Here is a 14,501-nt window from a genome sequence, read left to right on the forward strand (position 1 = left end):
TGCAGTGTATTCTTACTCAAGAGTTAAAAGGGCATAAAAGAACAAGAAACCTGTGTAACTAGCTGTGGTGTAAATAAAAAAATGCCCAGTGTATACTGGGCACTTTCATGTTTGCATTGGTATTTTCCTTTATAATTAAATGACACTTAAAAAGCAACATAACATCTTTAAACAGCAGTTTTGAAAGGTTATGTTTTGTGTGATGAGTTTACCTCGGCCATTTGTGCATTTTTCAAGTGTATCACTCTTATTGATTCCTGTCCATCCTTTCTAAGGATGTTGAGTTTGTTCTGTTCCTGCACCAACACCCAGAGTTGTGTTAAGCAATGCAAAGCCAGTAAAATAAGTCTACCAAATAAATTTATAAAATTGATCTAATAATGTTAATTATAGCATTAATACCCGGTAATAAATCTTCAAATCTTCTCCCTCGGCACATGGTCGCTTTAGGAAATTCTCAAACTGGCATTCCCATTCTTTATTAAAATGCCCAATTACATCGATTTCCTTCACACACATCACCCTCCTGCATGATACATAAATGAGCACACAGCAAGATGCAGTGAAATATTTGAATATATATATATATATATATATATATATATATATATATATATATATAAACACACATATATAAATTGGCAAAAAGAATGCTTTTTTTCCTGTTGAGAGCTTTTTGGAGTACCTGTTGGTTATAACGATGTTTGTTTTTCTGTGCCCTGGATACTCATAATGTTCTCTGAAGATCTCTCCATCCAGTATTTTAATCTCAGACCTCTGAAAAATATACATACTCAGTCTAACCAGCCCATGGACACTCATGGTGACTGTGTTCATATTCAGCAATTAGAAAAATCAATCAAAGAAACAATTAGCATGTAATCAAAAAGGTAACAAACTGATCATTGGAAGGTATGGATTTATTCCAGATCACATGGTTATTTTTGACAAATCACAGAACCCGAGCAAGTTTTTTAATTAATACAATTAAATTTAAACATGTGATTACATATCATTGAAGAACATCTATATCCTATATGAGACATATTAGGAAATACATCAAACATTAATGTTAGCATGCACTGTAAAATGCTGATTTAGTTGGGTATAAATAATTGTATTCACAATGGTAAAGCATAAACATTTTGTTAATATATTACAATTTTGTATAGATCTTAATATTGTCAGATTTAATATTTACAGACACAAATGTAAAGAAATTAAACTGAGCTGTAGAAAAATAGACAAACTTTGCCAGATCCACATGCTTACTTATATTACTAATGAAAATTATTGTTTGCTGCCATGTGGCTACTACTTTGTTTCTCTAAATTTCAAATAATATGTATAATACACTGGAAAAATATATAATAAATATTAACTGATAAAAAAATTAATTGCTGAGGTATAATACACAAACTAAATCAGTATGAAAAAAATAATAATATTAGAGACAAAAGAATAAACAGTAGATTGGAAAAACAGCAAAGCTGTAAAGATGCACAAGACAGACAGCTTCAGATGCAGACTTAGGATATTACATTACTTCCTAAACAAAACAATGTGACATTCTGCTGGACTTGGCATGAGATATTCGTTAGTTAATTTCAATGCTACAAGCATTGTGTTATCAACAGTCTTAAAAACATAAATTGATAAGATAATATCACCCCCCCACACCCATATTTTACACTTCCTCAGGCTGCATTTGGGAAAGCGCAGAGAAAAATAAGAGATGTTAAATGACACAAATATTAGTGAAACAACATGCAGGAGTACGTTAAGAACAAGATTAATTTATCCACAAATAAATTTAGCAAGGACAGATTAATGAAAATAAGGTCAGTTTTAATAAAACAGCAATTTTAACCAATTGAAATTAATTAAGCTCAAACCCATAAAACAGCAATAATATTACTTTCGTTTGGTCTCAATGCCTTATTATGACGAGTTTCAATCTAGTCCAATGACCTCACCTGAAAGAGGTCATAGCCCTCAGATTCATGGTGGTCATATGGTCGTATAATGCCATCCTCTCGTATCAGACGTACTGGCCGTAATTTAGTCACCTCTTCAGTTGATTCAGCCACTCTGCAAATCAACAGTCAGCAACTAAATGCATTAGATTACTTTCCCAAAGATAACACATATCAAGTGATTATCTGTGTGTAAAACATAGGCAATGGGTGAGTCATCCTTAAAAACAAATAGTGAATTAAAGTACGCAATTAAAGTTTGTCAGAGCATGCCTAAACCACCTTGAACTTAACGCATCTCAACAGTCATTATCAGCAAAAATCTAAAGCTTACAACAAAGTCTCTTTGTGCTATTGCATGCAGTGTCTTGATTTCTTAAGCCCTGTCTCACCTTTGGTTACTTCTACAGTGCAAGCGTGAAAAAGCAATGTGATAAGTTTATATAGACTCTACAGTGTTGATCAGGTCAGGTGTATGAGATGAGTGTGCGATGAATGGATGGATGATAAAGCATACTGTTTATGCTACAGAATAAGTGGGCAGGAGGGGGGCTCAACGCTGTTCCAGCTTGTTTTGAAAGTTACTGGCATGAATAAGCCAAGGGTGTGAACACTGTCAAACACGACAGATTGGCCACTCATCTTTCAAGAGCAGAATTAATGGCATGGGTGGACAATGTGCTTGGTTAGCCTGGTCACTGACTGCCATTGAAAGCATGATGCTTCTTTGCCATTGGCTGTCCAGGCAACTTTGCAGTGCTGAATTATAGAGTCCAGTGTATCAGCAGTGCAGTGCGCTCGTGCAGTGAACTTGGTCTGACAAGCAGAGCAGTCGGAGAAAGAGAGACAAAAACTTTGCTCAGACATAAATTGGTGGCTGTATTACAGAAACTGCAACATGTTTTTTAGACTATAAGCTTTGTAACTTTGCAGATCAATTTTTATGCCTAAAAACCAACAATACATACTAAATTAGGTTAAAAAGCATAATTTAAAAAATAGAAGTCACACATTTCGTACTATGTGAGCATGTGCAGGCATTGTTGCCTACAGTCACATATTGTACTCTGTGCTGCTCTGCTCATTAGACTTTCCGTCGTCCCCAAAATGCACCAGTGAAAAGGGGTGTGGAAGATCAGAAGCAATGTTACAATGATGGAAAATAGGCACATGTTGATTAATCCAGGTATAAGGGGATTCTTGAACTGTACTTTGCACCACAGCTCAAATCCGTTGCTTCCCACGATGCAATACTTACCTTCGAACCAATCACACCCTGTAGATTACAAATTCATTCATGCTACTAAATTCTGTTTTTGAAGGACAAACCTGACTGAGTTAATGCTGAGGGATCATTCAACATTCACTGTTTTCTATCTGGATTACATAGATACACATAGACAGATAGATAGACGGATAGATAGACAGACACTCAGTCTTCAGTCATCCAGATCTTCCTCTATACACATACACACACACATGTCCATACAAATACTCACTGAACTAAAAGCACAAACACATCCAGGAATAAACTCATGAAAAACATGAAAGAAAGAGTCACAAAATTAGTAGACAGACACAGAGGAAAACAAAAGCAACACTACACAATGAACATAAAACATGACTATAAAGACAGAAAAGACAAAGACACATAAAATATGACATAGACAAAATTAAAAATGTGCATAAAATTCATATTTTCCTATCATTCTGCTTTTATTCTTGATAATGAAAGATAAAACGATTTTTAATTTAGACCAATTTAGGTACTGTAGGACCAGACGCCCTATAAAAACTGCTGGTGGACAATATGAGAGTACGGGTCAAATTTAAAGCAAGTAAAATCTTTTGTGTGTATGCATATACTGTACATACTGTATGTTTTTGCATGTATCTCACCTCTGAATGCCTTGAAAAGTGCTGCTTGCCATGTCTACGATGCCCCCTGTAGGCCTGGCAACCACTCCAACTAGGCCTTTCCCAATGCCCTTGAAGAAGCCTGCAGCCCCCTCTTTCTTTGCCCCTAAACCCACGGCACATTATTTTTATATGTTCTAGTACAGTGTAGATGCTACCATTAAAAATATTTTTCCAATTAAGTCATTCATTAAAAAAAGGTAAATAATAATTTTGTAATCAAATATATTATGTAGGGACTGAAGAATCTTAGGATCTAACAGTAGATAAATCTAACATTTTATAATTTTATATTAGCACAATTGTCTACAAAACTAATTTCAAACATTTAAGTATCTAAAATCATGACAAAAATATCTAATCTAAAGGTCTGACCACTATTGTATAATCATTGTATATGCAAGTCTAGCCGTAAATGTTTAGCATATTATATTTATAGATTTATAAAAGTGCCACAAATAAATAGTTGAAATAATACATATCTGTGACCCTGTGTGTAAAATCTAGGATAAAGTCTCACAATCTAACTATGAGATTAGGAGCCTCAAAATTAGACTTTGATCATTGATTTCACTTTAATTTCAATTTTTGACACGGTCTTACTAGGTAAATATGAAATATAATAATTTTATTTCCAAATATATTGGTTTTATTTTCACTAGGGTTGCAAAACGATTAATCGTGACTAATCATTTGTAGAATAAAAAATTTTGTTTACATCATATATGTGTGTTTATTATGTATAATAATTATGTTTATATAAATACACACACATGCATGTATAATTTCAAGAAAAAAATCTATTTATATGTTAAGTATTTATAATTATATATTTATATCTATTTATATGTTAAGTATTTATAATTATATATAATATAATTATTTTTCTGTTAACCGCACACCTAACTTGTCATGTCTTAAAAATAGGCACAGGAGCGATGTTTGTGGTAACTGTGGCATAAGCGTTGTGCGTCTTTGCGTTGTGCTACATTACCACCTTGGGTGTGCATTATTTTCTTATAATTCAACGGGCCGTCGTTAATTATTCCCTTCATATAAAATAAAATGTAAATATTTCTTAAATATATACTTGCATATGTACACATATATAATGTAAACAAAAACTTTTATTCTGCAAACGATAAGTCGCGATTAATCGGTTTGCAGCCCTAATTATGTAGAAAACAGTAAATCAATACAATTATTTCAGATGGGTTTAACAGACTGGGTCACATTTAGAAAACATAGGTATATGTACTGATACAGATAAATCTGGCAAGTGTTATATCAATAATAAACCATAAACCACCATACCTTCCACCGGTTTGGTCACAATTCCTGTTACTCCACCAACCACTCCCTGAAAGAGAATAAAGAGATTCCATTACTATCAGACACCTCGTAACAGCCTTATCTCAAATGCAGAAAACAGAATGTAAAGTCATGTAAAGTAAGTATTTATCTCTATCATGCCATTAAGGTTTTAATACATATATTTGTCAATGAGAAATGAGAAATTTGAGCTTAGTACCTTGAGAAAGCCTTTGCCTCCTTTAGCCAGACTCTCTCCAAAATCTTTAGTGGGTCTGTTCATCTCCTCTCTCCTCTTTTGCTGATACTCTTTGTCCATAGTGATAGCAGCCAAACCTTTGCCTACAGAGCCTGTTATCCGAGACACCATCCCAGCTGCGCCCCCTGGTAAGGAACAAGTTAATAAAGTAAGGATGTTTAACATGAGTATGTTTAAGGGAGAAAGGGTAAGTAGCCTTACCAACTGTGTGTCCCAGTAAACTACGGACACCAATAACAAAACCTTCTGCAAATTCTTCAGGTCCTTGAACAGCCCCCTGCATAAACAGCACAAATGGGACCAAACTTGAGCAGACCACATCAAATACAACTTGATAAAAAACTCCACAATTGTAGAGAGGAGTTATAAGCTTGGATCTAGTCAGTTATTTATGACTGTGCTACTGTGAACTTCAAAGCATAAGTGTAGATAGGGCAGCTAAATGGTTTGTCTCAAGCCAGACAGTCAATGATGTTACAGTCCTGCTCTGGCACCAATACCTCATCCACATGAAGATCATTCAAGCTCCCTTTTATGGAGCCCACAGTATGAATACCTAACGTATGTCTAACACTTGAAACAAAGACTCTGTTTATACTGAATCGAAGGAAAAAGCCTGAATGGATGGATAAATGCAAAATATTTTTCTGACCTGGAAGGGCTCGTAAAAGAAAGCCTCAACTCCTTCTGACAACCCACGGATCAGTCCGAATGGATTTCCAAGAACATCCAAACCCAAAACCAGCACGTACATTTGTTTCAGGAACTTCAAATAGAAAAACATGACCATTTGAACTTTTAAAGAGTGATATAAAATGTATGTGTTGTAAAGAGAGCGTACATTTTGGTCATGTAATAGACTTGGTGTGTATGAATGTGTATCTGGATCACTCACTTGTTCAGAATAGTGTCTGATCACTGCCCACATCAGTTTCTCTCGCCGGTAAAACTGATATTTCACCTCAAAATAAGCCAGTCTGGATAAAGTGTGGGAGGAAAAGGCGTGAAGCGAAGCCCATGTGGATTACAATTTCAAACTTACAAAACAAAGCAGAAAATCTCACTTAAAGATCAAGTCGTCCACATCAGTGAGCGTGGCACCAATGCTTTTGAGCAGGAGGTTGACGGACTGGATGGCGACCATATCGCCCTGCCCAGACTCATCTCCGCTGGAGCCCAAAGACAGACTCAGATGCAGCTAAACAAACAAACATATGATTTCTTGAGTCATACATAAAGATGTCTTAAAACCAGATTTACAGAGCGCATTTTCAAAAAAAGACCGATGGCGGAAATTTCTGCAGGATGATTTACTGACAAGGTGCATGTTAAAGAACACAGGTGCAACATCTCATTTCCATAATGGTTTTAAGACATGCTTTTTGGGGGCAAATACCAGTAATGGCGCAAAAACCTGTAAATTCATGAGCACAAATGTTTGCATTGCATACATTCTTTAAATACTCTGGTCCCATAAATTTTGTGTCTTAAAGGGAAACTTCTACAAATTAAGAGTTTAATTTACGAGATAAATCCGTTTTTAACGTTTTTGTCAAAACATGTTTATTATGATGTTATCATGTTATTATTTTGTTTTATGGTGCTACTTAGCTTTTTAAGTTATATGAAGGTTTAAATCAAAACAAACCAACTGCAGTTGAATTGATATTAATTGGAATGCACAACCAAAAAACGAGATTTCTGAAAAATAAAAAAAACGGATTTATTTCATTTTGCAACAAAACTCTTCAAATGCATATGCAATAAAGCCAGGTGGAAAATAATGTCCAAGCTTTTTAGTGCTACTTTTACACTGTGTCTTTAGTAAATCCTGACAATAGTTTTTTTAACGGCAAAAGAGGCAATCACGATTTAAAACAAAGCTCTGACAGCACTTTATATTAAGTCATTTAATCCATTTGTGTTATCAAACCTATTTAAAACAGATGTTTATATATGGCAATATTTTAGATTAGCTTATGGGAATTCAATCATTTTAATTCAGCCTAGTACTGATTCAAAGCTTCACACTGCAATATCAAAGTATTTTATATCCTGTCCTTAAATAGACATATACAATGGATGTATGTATATTTTGGGGGAAGCGCGTCTTTCTGTAACAGGAAACTCAAAAGCCATTAAGGTGATGTTAAGCTTAGACTATAAAAGTCATTGAAATCTATAAAAAAAACTGCCACTCTAATTGCTTCAATGAATAGAAGTATCTACGTCTATAAGGTTATTTAATATATCACAAGCCAGTATTAACATTAATGCAATAGATACTGAGTGTATCAGACAAACAGGATCATAGATTAAAATGTGGTTTGTTTTAACATGTGCTATAATTAAAAGATAATACAGTTAATAACACCTACATAACCTACTTCCGGTTATAACATTTTATTTACTAACTGTTCTTTTATGCAAGCGATTTTTTGTCTACAATGTAATGACATCAAAGGACAGTCATTAACTCTTTCCCCGCCATTGACGAGTTAACTCGTCAGATTCAGAGCGATCCTCAAAACATACACGGAGTTCTTACTCTATCAAAAGTCCTTCACAAAAATTGAATTATCTCAGCTTTTTGCTCAAAATTTTGTGTTTTTGAAAAAACCTTCTAATATAAGAAGATAATTAATCAAGGTAGGATGAAAGCAAAGGGTCTGTTCTTTCAGTTGATATATTGTATGTGTATATTTTTAAAGAAGAACATTTTCTGGAAGGCAACAAGTTTACAGTGCTCACAGTAAGTATGTGACACTATGTATTTTATAACTATTAATTCCACGTTTTTAATGCATCTACCCTAAATAGACTTGAAGCTAAAAACTAAGTGCATTTTAGTGGCACCAACAAGAATTTCAATCAGACATCATAATATTGGTTTAAACAATGGTGTGTGTTTTGGGCGGGACTGACAACGACATTAGAGTATTTGGAACTTCATTATTATTGCATTTCTGTTCAGTGAGGCTAGAAATGACAGCATTAATATGAAGCATAAGGCTATAAAAAAACTCTGTAACAAGTGAACTCGAATAGAACACAGGCTGTGAATTTTAATGAACTGTGGTGCTCATTTATTACTTTAATGGGTGAGATGTGGAAATGCTCGAAGAAGCTCAAGCCTGAGGTGTCTGTCATGGAGCTCTCCATCAGCTGAGCCTGTAATGCGTCCAGATCCTTCTCTATCAGCTTATTCTGGCACACAGAAAAACATAAACACTAGTCCTTGGCATATGCAGAGGTACACATGATATGCCACATACAGTACATGATTGAATTAATGAAGTAGAAGAATTTGTCAGGTGTAATCGAAGAGTTCAGATGCAAAAGCCACTAAACGCCACCTCCGTCAAAAATGAGATAATGATATTAACCGAATGCTCTCTGCACGTAATATACATTCATAAAATGATTTTGTGTCAAATCCCACCCTCAGGCCATTCAGAAATACAGTTTTTAAACAGAATCCATTAAGAGCATAAAAAATTGTGAATTAACAAGAAATCATACCAGATTTGGCATCTGAACTTTACAATTATTCTGAGATATTCAAGTTTGAGATACTGTGATGTACAGTAATCATGATGTAAGTGGATGGATTCAATTTTTTGTAAAAGTGTTCCAGTGATTCTTATTAAAGGCATGCAGTGGTCACCTTCTCTTTGCTGTCCTGGGAGTCAGTGGTGGGCGTAAACAGGGCAAGGATCGCCCCCAAAAAACCCTGATCAATCTTTACTGCCATCTCCTGCACTAATGCCATGAAGTACCTAGAGATCAACAGTTCACATAGGACACTTAATTATTAAGTGCTAATGTACGGGTTAGTCCATGTGAGAGTGTTACAAAATAAAAGGTAAATCATGTGATCAGTGTGTGATGACAACGTACTTAAACTGCATGACTTGGCTGTGCTCATTAAACCTTGTGATGACGCTCACGTCAATAAATGGCTTTGGCTCTAAAGAAAATAAAGTGTGCAGATAAAGCCAATCTTCAGAATATTATAGCCAAATAAGAGAATATAAAAAATCTTTAATATAAAATCAGTGTTGCTGGTGTAATTGGTGTTCATACCCGAGTCTTGAACAATAGATTTTGGAAGAGGAACGGGATGAAACACAGTGGGAAATATTGCTCCAGCCAGCTGATTATCCACCTGGAACAAATGTTGAACAATAATTAAAAGCCACACAACTCAACTACTGCCAATAAATGACACAAGTGTGACATGTAACAAGTAACAGATCTGCAATTGTGGGCATCACCTGAAGCCAGTACAGCTGTGCACGTAAACTCCTCTGATGTGGCGACTGTTTCAACTCAACATGAATGCCGGGCAAAAAGTTTCTCCTTATGGTGGACGAAAATGGCTGTCTCATTAACATGGGCACCCTCCCAAAGTTCACCTGTTTCAGCAAAGACATATAAACAAGAATACAGCAAACCGTACCAAAAACTGTGCCATGAAAATTATTATCCACCAGGTGGATAACTTTTTCCGCAACTTTTTAAAACCGGAAGTATTGCCCTATGGCAAGCTGCTGCATGTCCGTGTCTGTTTTAAAGATCGCTCTGGATGGGATCTCTATGAAAAGTCAGTCACAAAAATTTAATTATTTTTGCTTTTTGCTCAAAATATGGTGTTTTTGCAAAAACCTACCCATATTCAAAAGCTGATTGCAAAAGAACCACTAAAGGAAGGATGAAACGTTTTTTTTTGTTTGAAAGCAGAGGGTCTGTTCTTTCATTTGGTACATTGTATGTTTATTTATTTAAAGAAGAACATTTTCTGGAAGGCATTAAACTTTGGTGAAAATCACGAAAAACGCTGGGCTGGCTGGCAACTTTTTTAAAAAAACGCTGGCGGTGAAAGAGTTAAAAAGTATTTCTAAATTCTTAATTTTATGCAAAATCCAATATACACAGCTATTTTGTCTTCTTTTCTCCCTTTTTTCCCCAAAACGCGATTAACGCCAGTCCACCTTCTCTGCAGAATGCAATAAATCTGCTTGCAATAAATCAGTGTATACCACTAGTCAACTTAATGAATACAACATGGCACAGATGAATGCACATTTATATATTGATTCAGTAGATTTATAGCATTCAAAAAAAAAAATGGATTTTTTGCATTTTGCGGAAAAAAATATCAGTTTTTATAACAAATCTAAAAAAATTTTTAAAAAAGAATTTGAATTCTTTATGTTTTTATAACCTAAAGATGCTATGTAAAAGTTTGTAACAGAAAATGGCCTAGTGGTTTTCATCTTGGCACTTTAAACATGTTTTTACCGAAATTAGTCAAATTGGATTTATTGCGTTTAGGAACCAAACTCTTCATCTGCGCCATACTGTATGTCGGTGCACTGCACCCACTACACCATCAAGAGAGAAAGTAGAAAATAATGTTTATGTCTGCAATGGAAACTGTATATTTAAAATATAAAGGATACTGGGAATTAAAAAATGGTTTTAATAAAAAAAGAATCAACAAAGCCAGTCATTTTATTCACCTCTAAGCCAGTTTCCAGTTTAATCCAGTCTGGTTCACTCTTTTTGCTGATATAGTTCTGGTAGGCCTTTTCCAGCAGTGCAATGTTCTTGTGGTTAAATGACTTCCATCGATTCTTTGGTCTCATCTCCCAGACAACACCAGAACTTAAAAAGAGTCCCATTCATCCTTAATCCACTAAGTCAAATCATTTCTGTGATAATAATTCATACAAGTGTAGCATTTATGGTGCACTTTATTATACATTACTGTATTAGGAATTTGACATTATTACTGCTACAAGAACACTTATGGTTGTTAGGTTTGCGTTTATCTACCTGGTAATGCCAACATACGCTATCTCCTGCCTGAGGTCACTGTTGATGAGTGAAAGGCCTAAGTTCTGTAACGAGATATTGACTTCTTGCTGAAACTGCTCCAGCTCTTCTGCCTGCCTTGCCTTGGTCACTATGCCGACATCCTCAGTAAAGATCAGCACCCGTTGTCGACCATCCAGGAAAGACACCCAGTGTATCTCAACTAAGTTTTGGTAAGAAAACTGCCCACATTCATCCTAAAAAAACAACAATACAAGAATGACATCTCAAGTTACGTCAGAACCCCAGCAAATTTGATTACCTAGAATTTCTCTTTAACCTTCACAAGATCCAGTTCTCCAGAGTGGTCCTGACAGCTCCAACAAAGCTTTCTCACGCCTGCTGGATCATCCCATGCAAACCGCTGAGCTTCACCGGGTTGAAGTTCCCAAGACTTTTCACAGCCACTGAACAAACACACATTCACATAAATGCATGCATACTGTACAATAATGTGGAACAAGATAGATCCTCTTGGTTGCCACAAGGGATAGACACAAATACCCAAAGAAATGGAGTATAAATAAAGTAATAATGTAATGAAATAGAATTAAATAGAATATTTATAAAGTTGATTAATGCTAACAACTCTAGTACGAGACAAAAATGTTACTGAATGGCAAAACATGTCCATATGTTGCATGTCCAAAACAGACCCAAAAACATCTTGCATTGAGAGTATTCTATAGTGACTAAAACAACCAAAGTTGTTAGTTTCTACCTAAAGAAAAAACATTTAACAGACTAAAACTCCTCAAAATTGACCAATGGGACTCATTAATTAAATCTGAGTACAGTATTGCTGACCTCTGTTTGAAGTTGATAGTGGCAGCAGGTGTGTGGTTCACAAGAAGAGCAGGTGCAGCTCCATCATAGTAATCAGTAAAGCTGATGACAGTGGAGTGATCTGAGATATTCACATCCACTATTACACCACCATACTGTAACCAAACACACGGTTTAGCATTTAGTAGTAAAACAGCACCACGATTATTGCATGAAACCTTGCAATAGTTCCCCATCGCACGCCCACCTGATCCATGCACAGTAGAGTCCCATTATCCTGCTTGTTAAAGAAGAACAATTTGGAGGTCGATTCAGATCCTACAACTCGCACACACAGCTTCCCTGTGCTCGACTCGGGCCACAAAGGCAAACACTGTAACACACACAACCGTATGGTCAACACACACACATACAGTGTGTATATACTGTAGTCTCTTCTGACAAGAGGTTTGTCCAGCTCTGACCTCAGTGGAGGAGATGTAGTGCCATTTGTTGCTGAAGTCATTGTTATTCTGCACCTCTCCAACCTCCAGCTCAAACGAGGACTTGTTGACCAGGGTGTAGAAAGGACTCATGGTTACGATCCGTGTCAGATTAAAGCTGCTCATCTGGATGCTGACCCCCACCTTGAACATCAAAAGAGGATTCAGACGGCACGCACACAGAGAGCCAGACTCATTGCATTAAAAATGTTCAAAAGGTTTACCAGGTAGTCTCCGCCTCTGTCTGGACAGCGCACACACCCGTAACTCCCAACTGTGTCCAGCGAGAAGCCATCCGACCAGGAGCTGGTGGACACACAGAGCTGCAGCTGAGATGAAAAGGTTTGTGTTAAAACATGCCAATCTGTTGAAACTGTTTTAACATCAACTACATCAAGTGTGTGTACTGTGACTACATGGTGCCTCAAAACAAGTAGATTTTATGTGATTATATGATGTATTCCAATAAACAAAATTATAAGAGACCAATGCAACCTTATTCTTGGTGAAGAAGTTCTTCTTTTTGAAGGAGAACAGAATGACGTCTCTGAAGTCAGACGGGTGTTTGACACACGTGTCTTCAGCGCGATACTGCAGCACGCGGGACGTCTTATTGATGATCCAGTACGGACTGTAGATGGACAGGATCATTTTGCCACTCACGCGAGATACATGGACGCAAACGTCCACGGTCAGCTCCTCGGAGGTGTCACAGCTCAGGCAGACAGAAAAGAACTCTGGGATGTCCTTACTAATCCTCATTCGGCCGCTCCAGTTACGCCCTTGGTATTTGCTCAACACAAACTCCATTATTTCGCCACTGATCTGAGAGTTTAGCACATCTGCCGTACTGCCCTCCAGAAGCTCGCAGAAATCAGGAGAACCCTGAGAAAGGAGTAATATGATTAAAAAACATATAGTGGGGTCTAAAAATGTCTTTAATACAAAGTTTATAATTACAAATCACAAATGTATCACAACATGTTGTCATAACAAATTATGAAAAATGTAATAATTGACTTGTTGGTTTCTTTTTTGTTTTATTATTCCAGAACAGTGCTGTAAATGTAAACAATGTCACTGGCTCTTGCATGAAATTATGGCAATTAGTCACGTTACACTCAAGAACCAATGATACAGAAAAGTAGGTGTTTCATTCAGAAATGGTAATGGCAGCAGACTGATACTGCGTTCACACCAGCCGCGGTAGAGACGTCAAGCGTGAATGATTTCAATTTTAAGTCAATGTGAAGACACGTTGACACGTGTCTAGAGGTTTCGCGGCGCTAGTGAGACATTTAGTGTGGCGCGATAGACACAATTCTGCCTTGTTGAAAAATTTGAACTTTGATGGAAAAACGCGCCACGTTAACCAATCAGGAGCTTGCTCTAGTAGTGACGTGATTACAGGATGCGAGCGGAGTCGCAGAAGCCCCTCCCATGACACGAATTTCCGAGTTAATGTCTCAATGACTAGAATTTCACACGCGAATGAAGCAAGTAAACTCAAAATGTTCAAGCGGCAAACTAGACGCGGTAGATGGGAATTTGATGCCTCAAATGCGGCTGGAGTGAACCCACAGTGAGAGTTGGAAGAGGCGGAGTTAAGGGATGCTCCTGCCCAAGCCGTCTAGCTGACATCATCAGAGAATGATCACCACAAGACGGCGGAAGCACATTTTCAGATTTGAAGTGATGTTTGTCAAGGCACATTAATTTAAAAAAGAATAATGACTTGTTTATTTGACTTGTAAATTGTTTATATTAAACATAAAAATAAGAATTTGATTTCATAGGTACTTTAACTCTTTCCCCGCCAGCATTTTTTATAAAAGTTGCCAGCCAGCAAGCATTTTTCATGATTTTCACAAAAGTTTAATGCTTTCCAGA

General features: G+C 36.4%; 1 protein-coding gene across 6 annotated transcripts in view; it reads right to left on the reverse strand.

Moving 5' to 3' along the window:
- The window catches only part of vps13c (vacuolar protein sorting 13 homolog C), a 57,698-nt gene that overhangs the window by 891 nt on the left and 42,306 nt on the right, over positions 1 to 14,501 (reverse strand). For all 6 annotated transcript variants that reach the window (XM_065267761.2, XM_065267759.2, XM_065267760.2 and 3 more), the window contains 24 exons: positions 13,107 to 13,496; positions 12,836 to 12,940; positions 12,594 to 12,755; positions 12,377 to 12,502; positions 12,151 to 12,284; positions 11,624 to 11,750; positions 11,305 to 11,540; positions 10,989 to 11,133; positions 9,741 to 9,881; positions 9,550 to 9,631; positions 9,364 to 9,433; positions 9,131 to 9,242; positions 8,557 to 8,670; positions 6,528 to 6,661; positions 6,359 to 6,440; positions 6,116 to 6,229; positions 5,665 to 5,740; positions 5,425 to 5,588; positions 5,208 to 5,253; positions 3,876 to 3,999; positions 1,977 to 2,091; positions 686 to 777; positions 403 to 526; positions 213 to 296 (listed from right to left, as the gene is read on the reverse strand). In XM_065267761.2, coding sequence (XP_065123833.1) covers positions 213 to 296; positions 403 to 526; positions 686 to 777; positions 1,977 to 2,091; positions 3,876 to 3,999; positions 5,208 to 5,253; positions 5,425 to 5,588; positions 5,665 to 5,740; positions 6,116 to 6,229; positions 6,359 to 6,440; positions 6,528 to 6,661; positions 8,557 to 8,670; positions 9,131 to 9,242; positions 9,364 to 9,433; positions 9,550 to 9,631; positions 9,741 to 9,881; positions 10,989 to 11,133; positions 11,305 to 11,540; positions 11,624 to 11,750; positions 12,151 to 12,284; positions 12,377 to 12,502; positions 12,594 to 12,755; positions 12,836 to 12,940; positions 13,107 to 13,496 — 3,099 coding nt within the window. The remainder of the gene's footprint in view (positions 1 to 212; positions 297 to 402; positions 527 to 685; positions 778 to 1,976; positions 2,092 to 3,875; positions 4,000 to 5,207; positions 5,254 to 5,424; positions 5,589 to 5,664; positions 5,741 to 6,115; positions 6,230 to 6,358; positions 6,441 to 6,527; positions 6,662 to 8,556; positions 8,671 to 9,130; positions 9,243 to 9,363; positions 9,434 to 9,549; positions 9,632 to 9,740; positions 9,882 to 10,988; positions 11,134 to 11,304; positions 11,541 to 11,623; positions 11,751 to 12,150; positions 12,285 to 12,376; positions 12,503 to 12,593; positions 12,756 to 12,835; positions 12,941 to 13,106; positions 13,497 to 14,501) is intronic.

The sequence above is a fragment of the Paramisgurnus dabryanus genome, chromosome 2, assembly GCF_030506205.2.
Source record: "Paramisgurnus dabryanus chromosome 2, PD_genome_1.1, whole genome shotgun sequence".
In the NCBI taxonomy this organism is placed as follows: Eukaryota; Metazoa; Chordata; class Actinopteri; order Cypriniformes; family Cobitidae; genus Paramisgurnus; species Paramisgurnus dabryanus.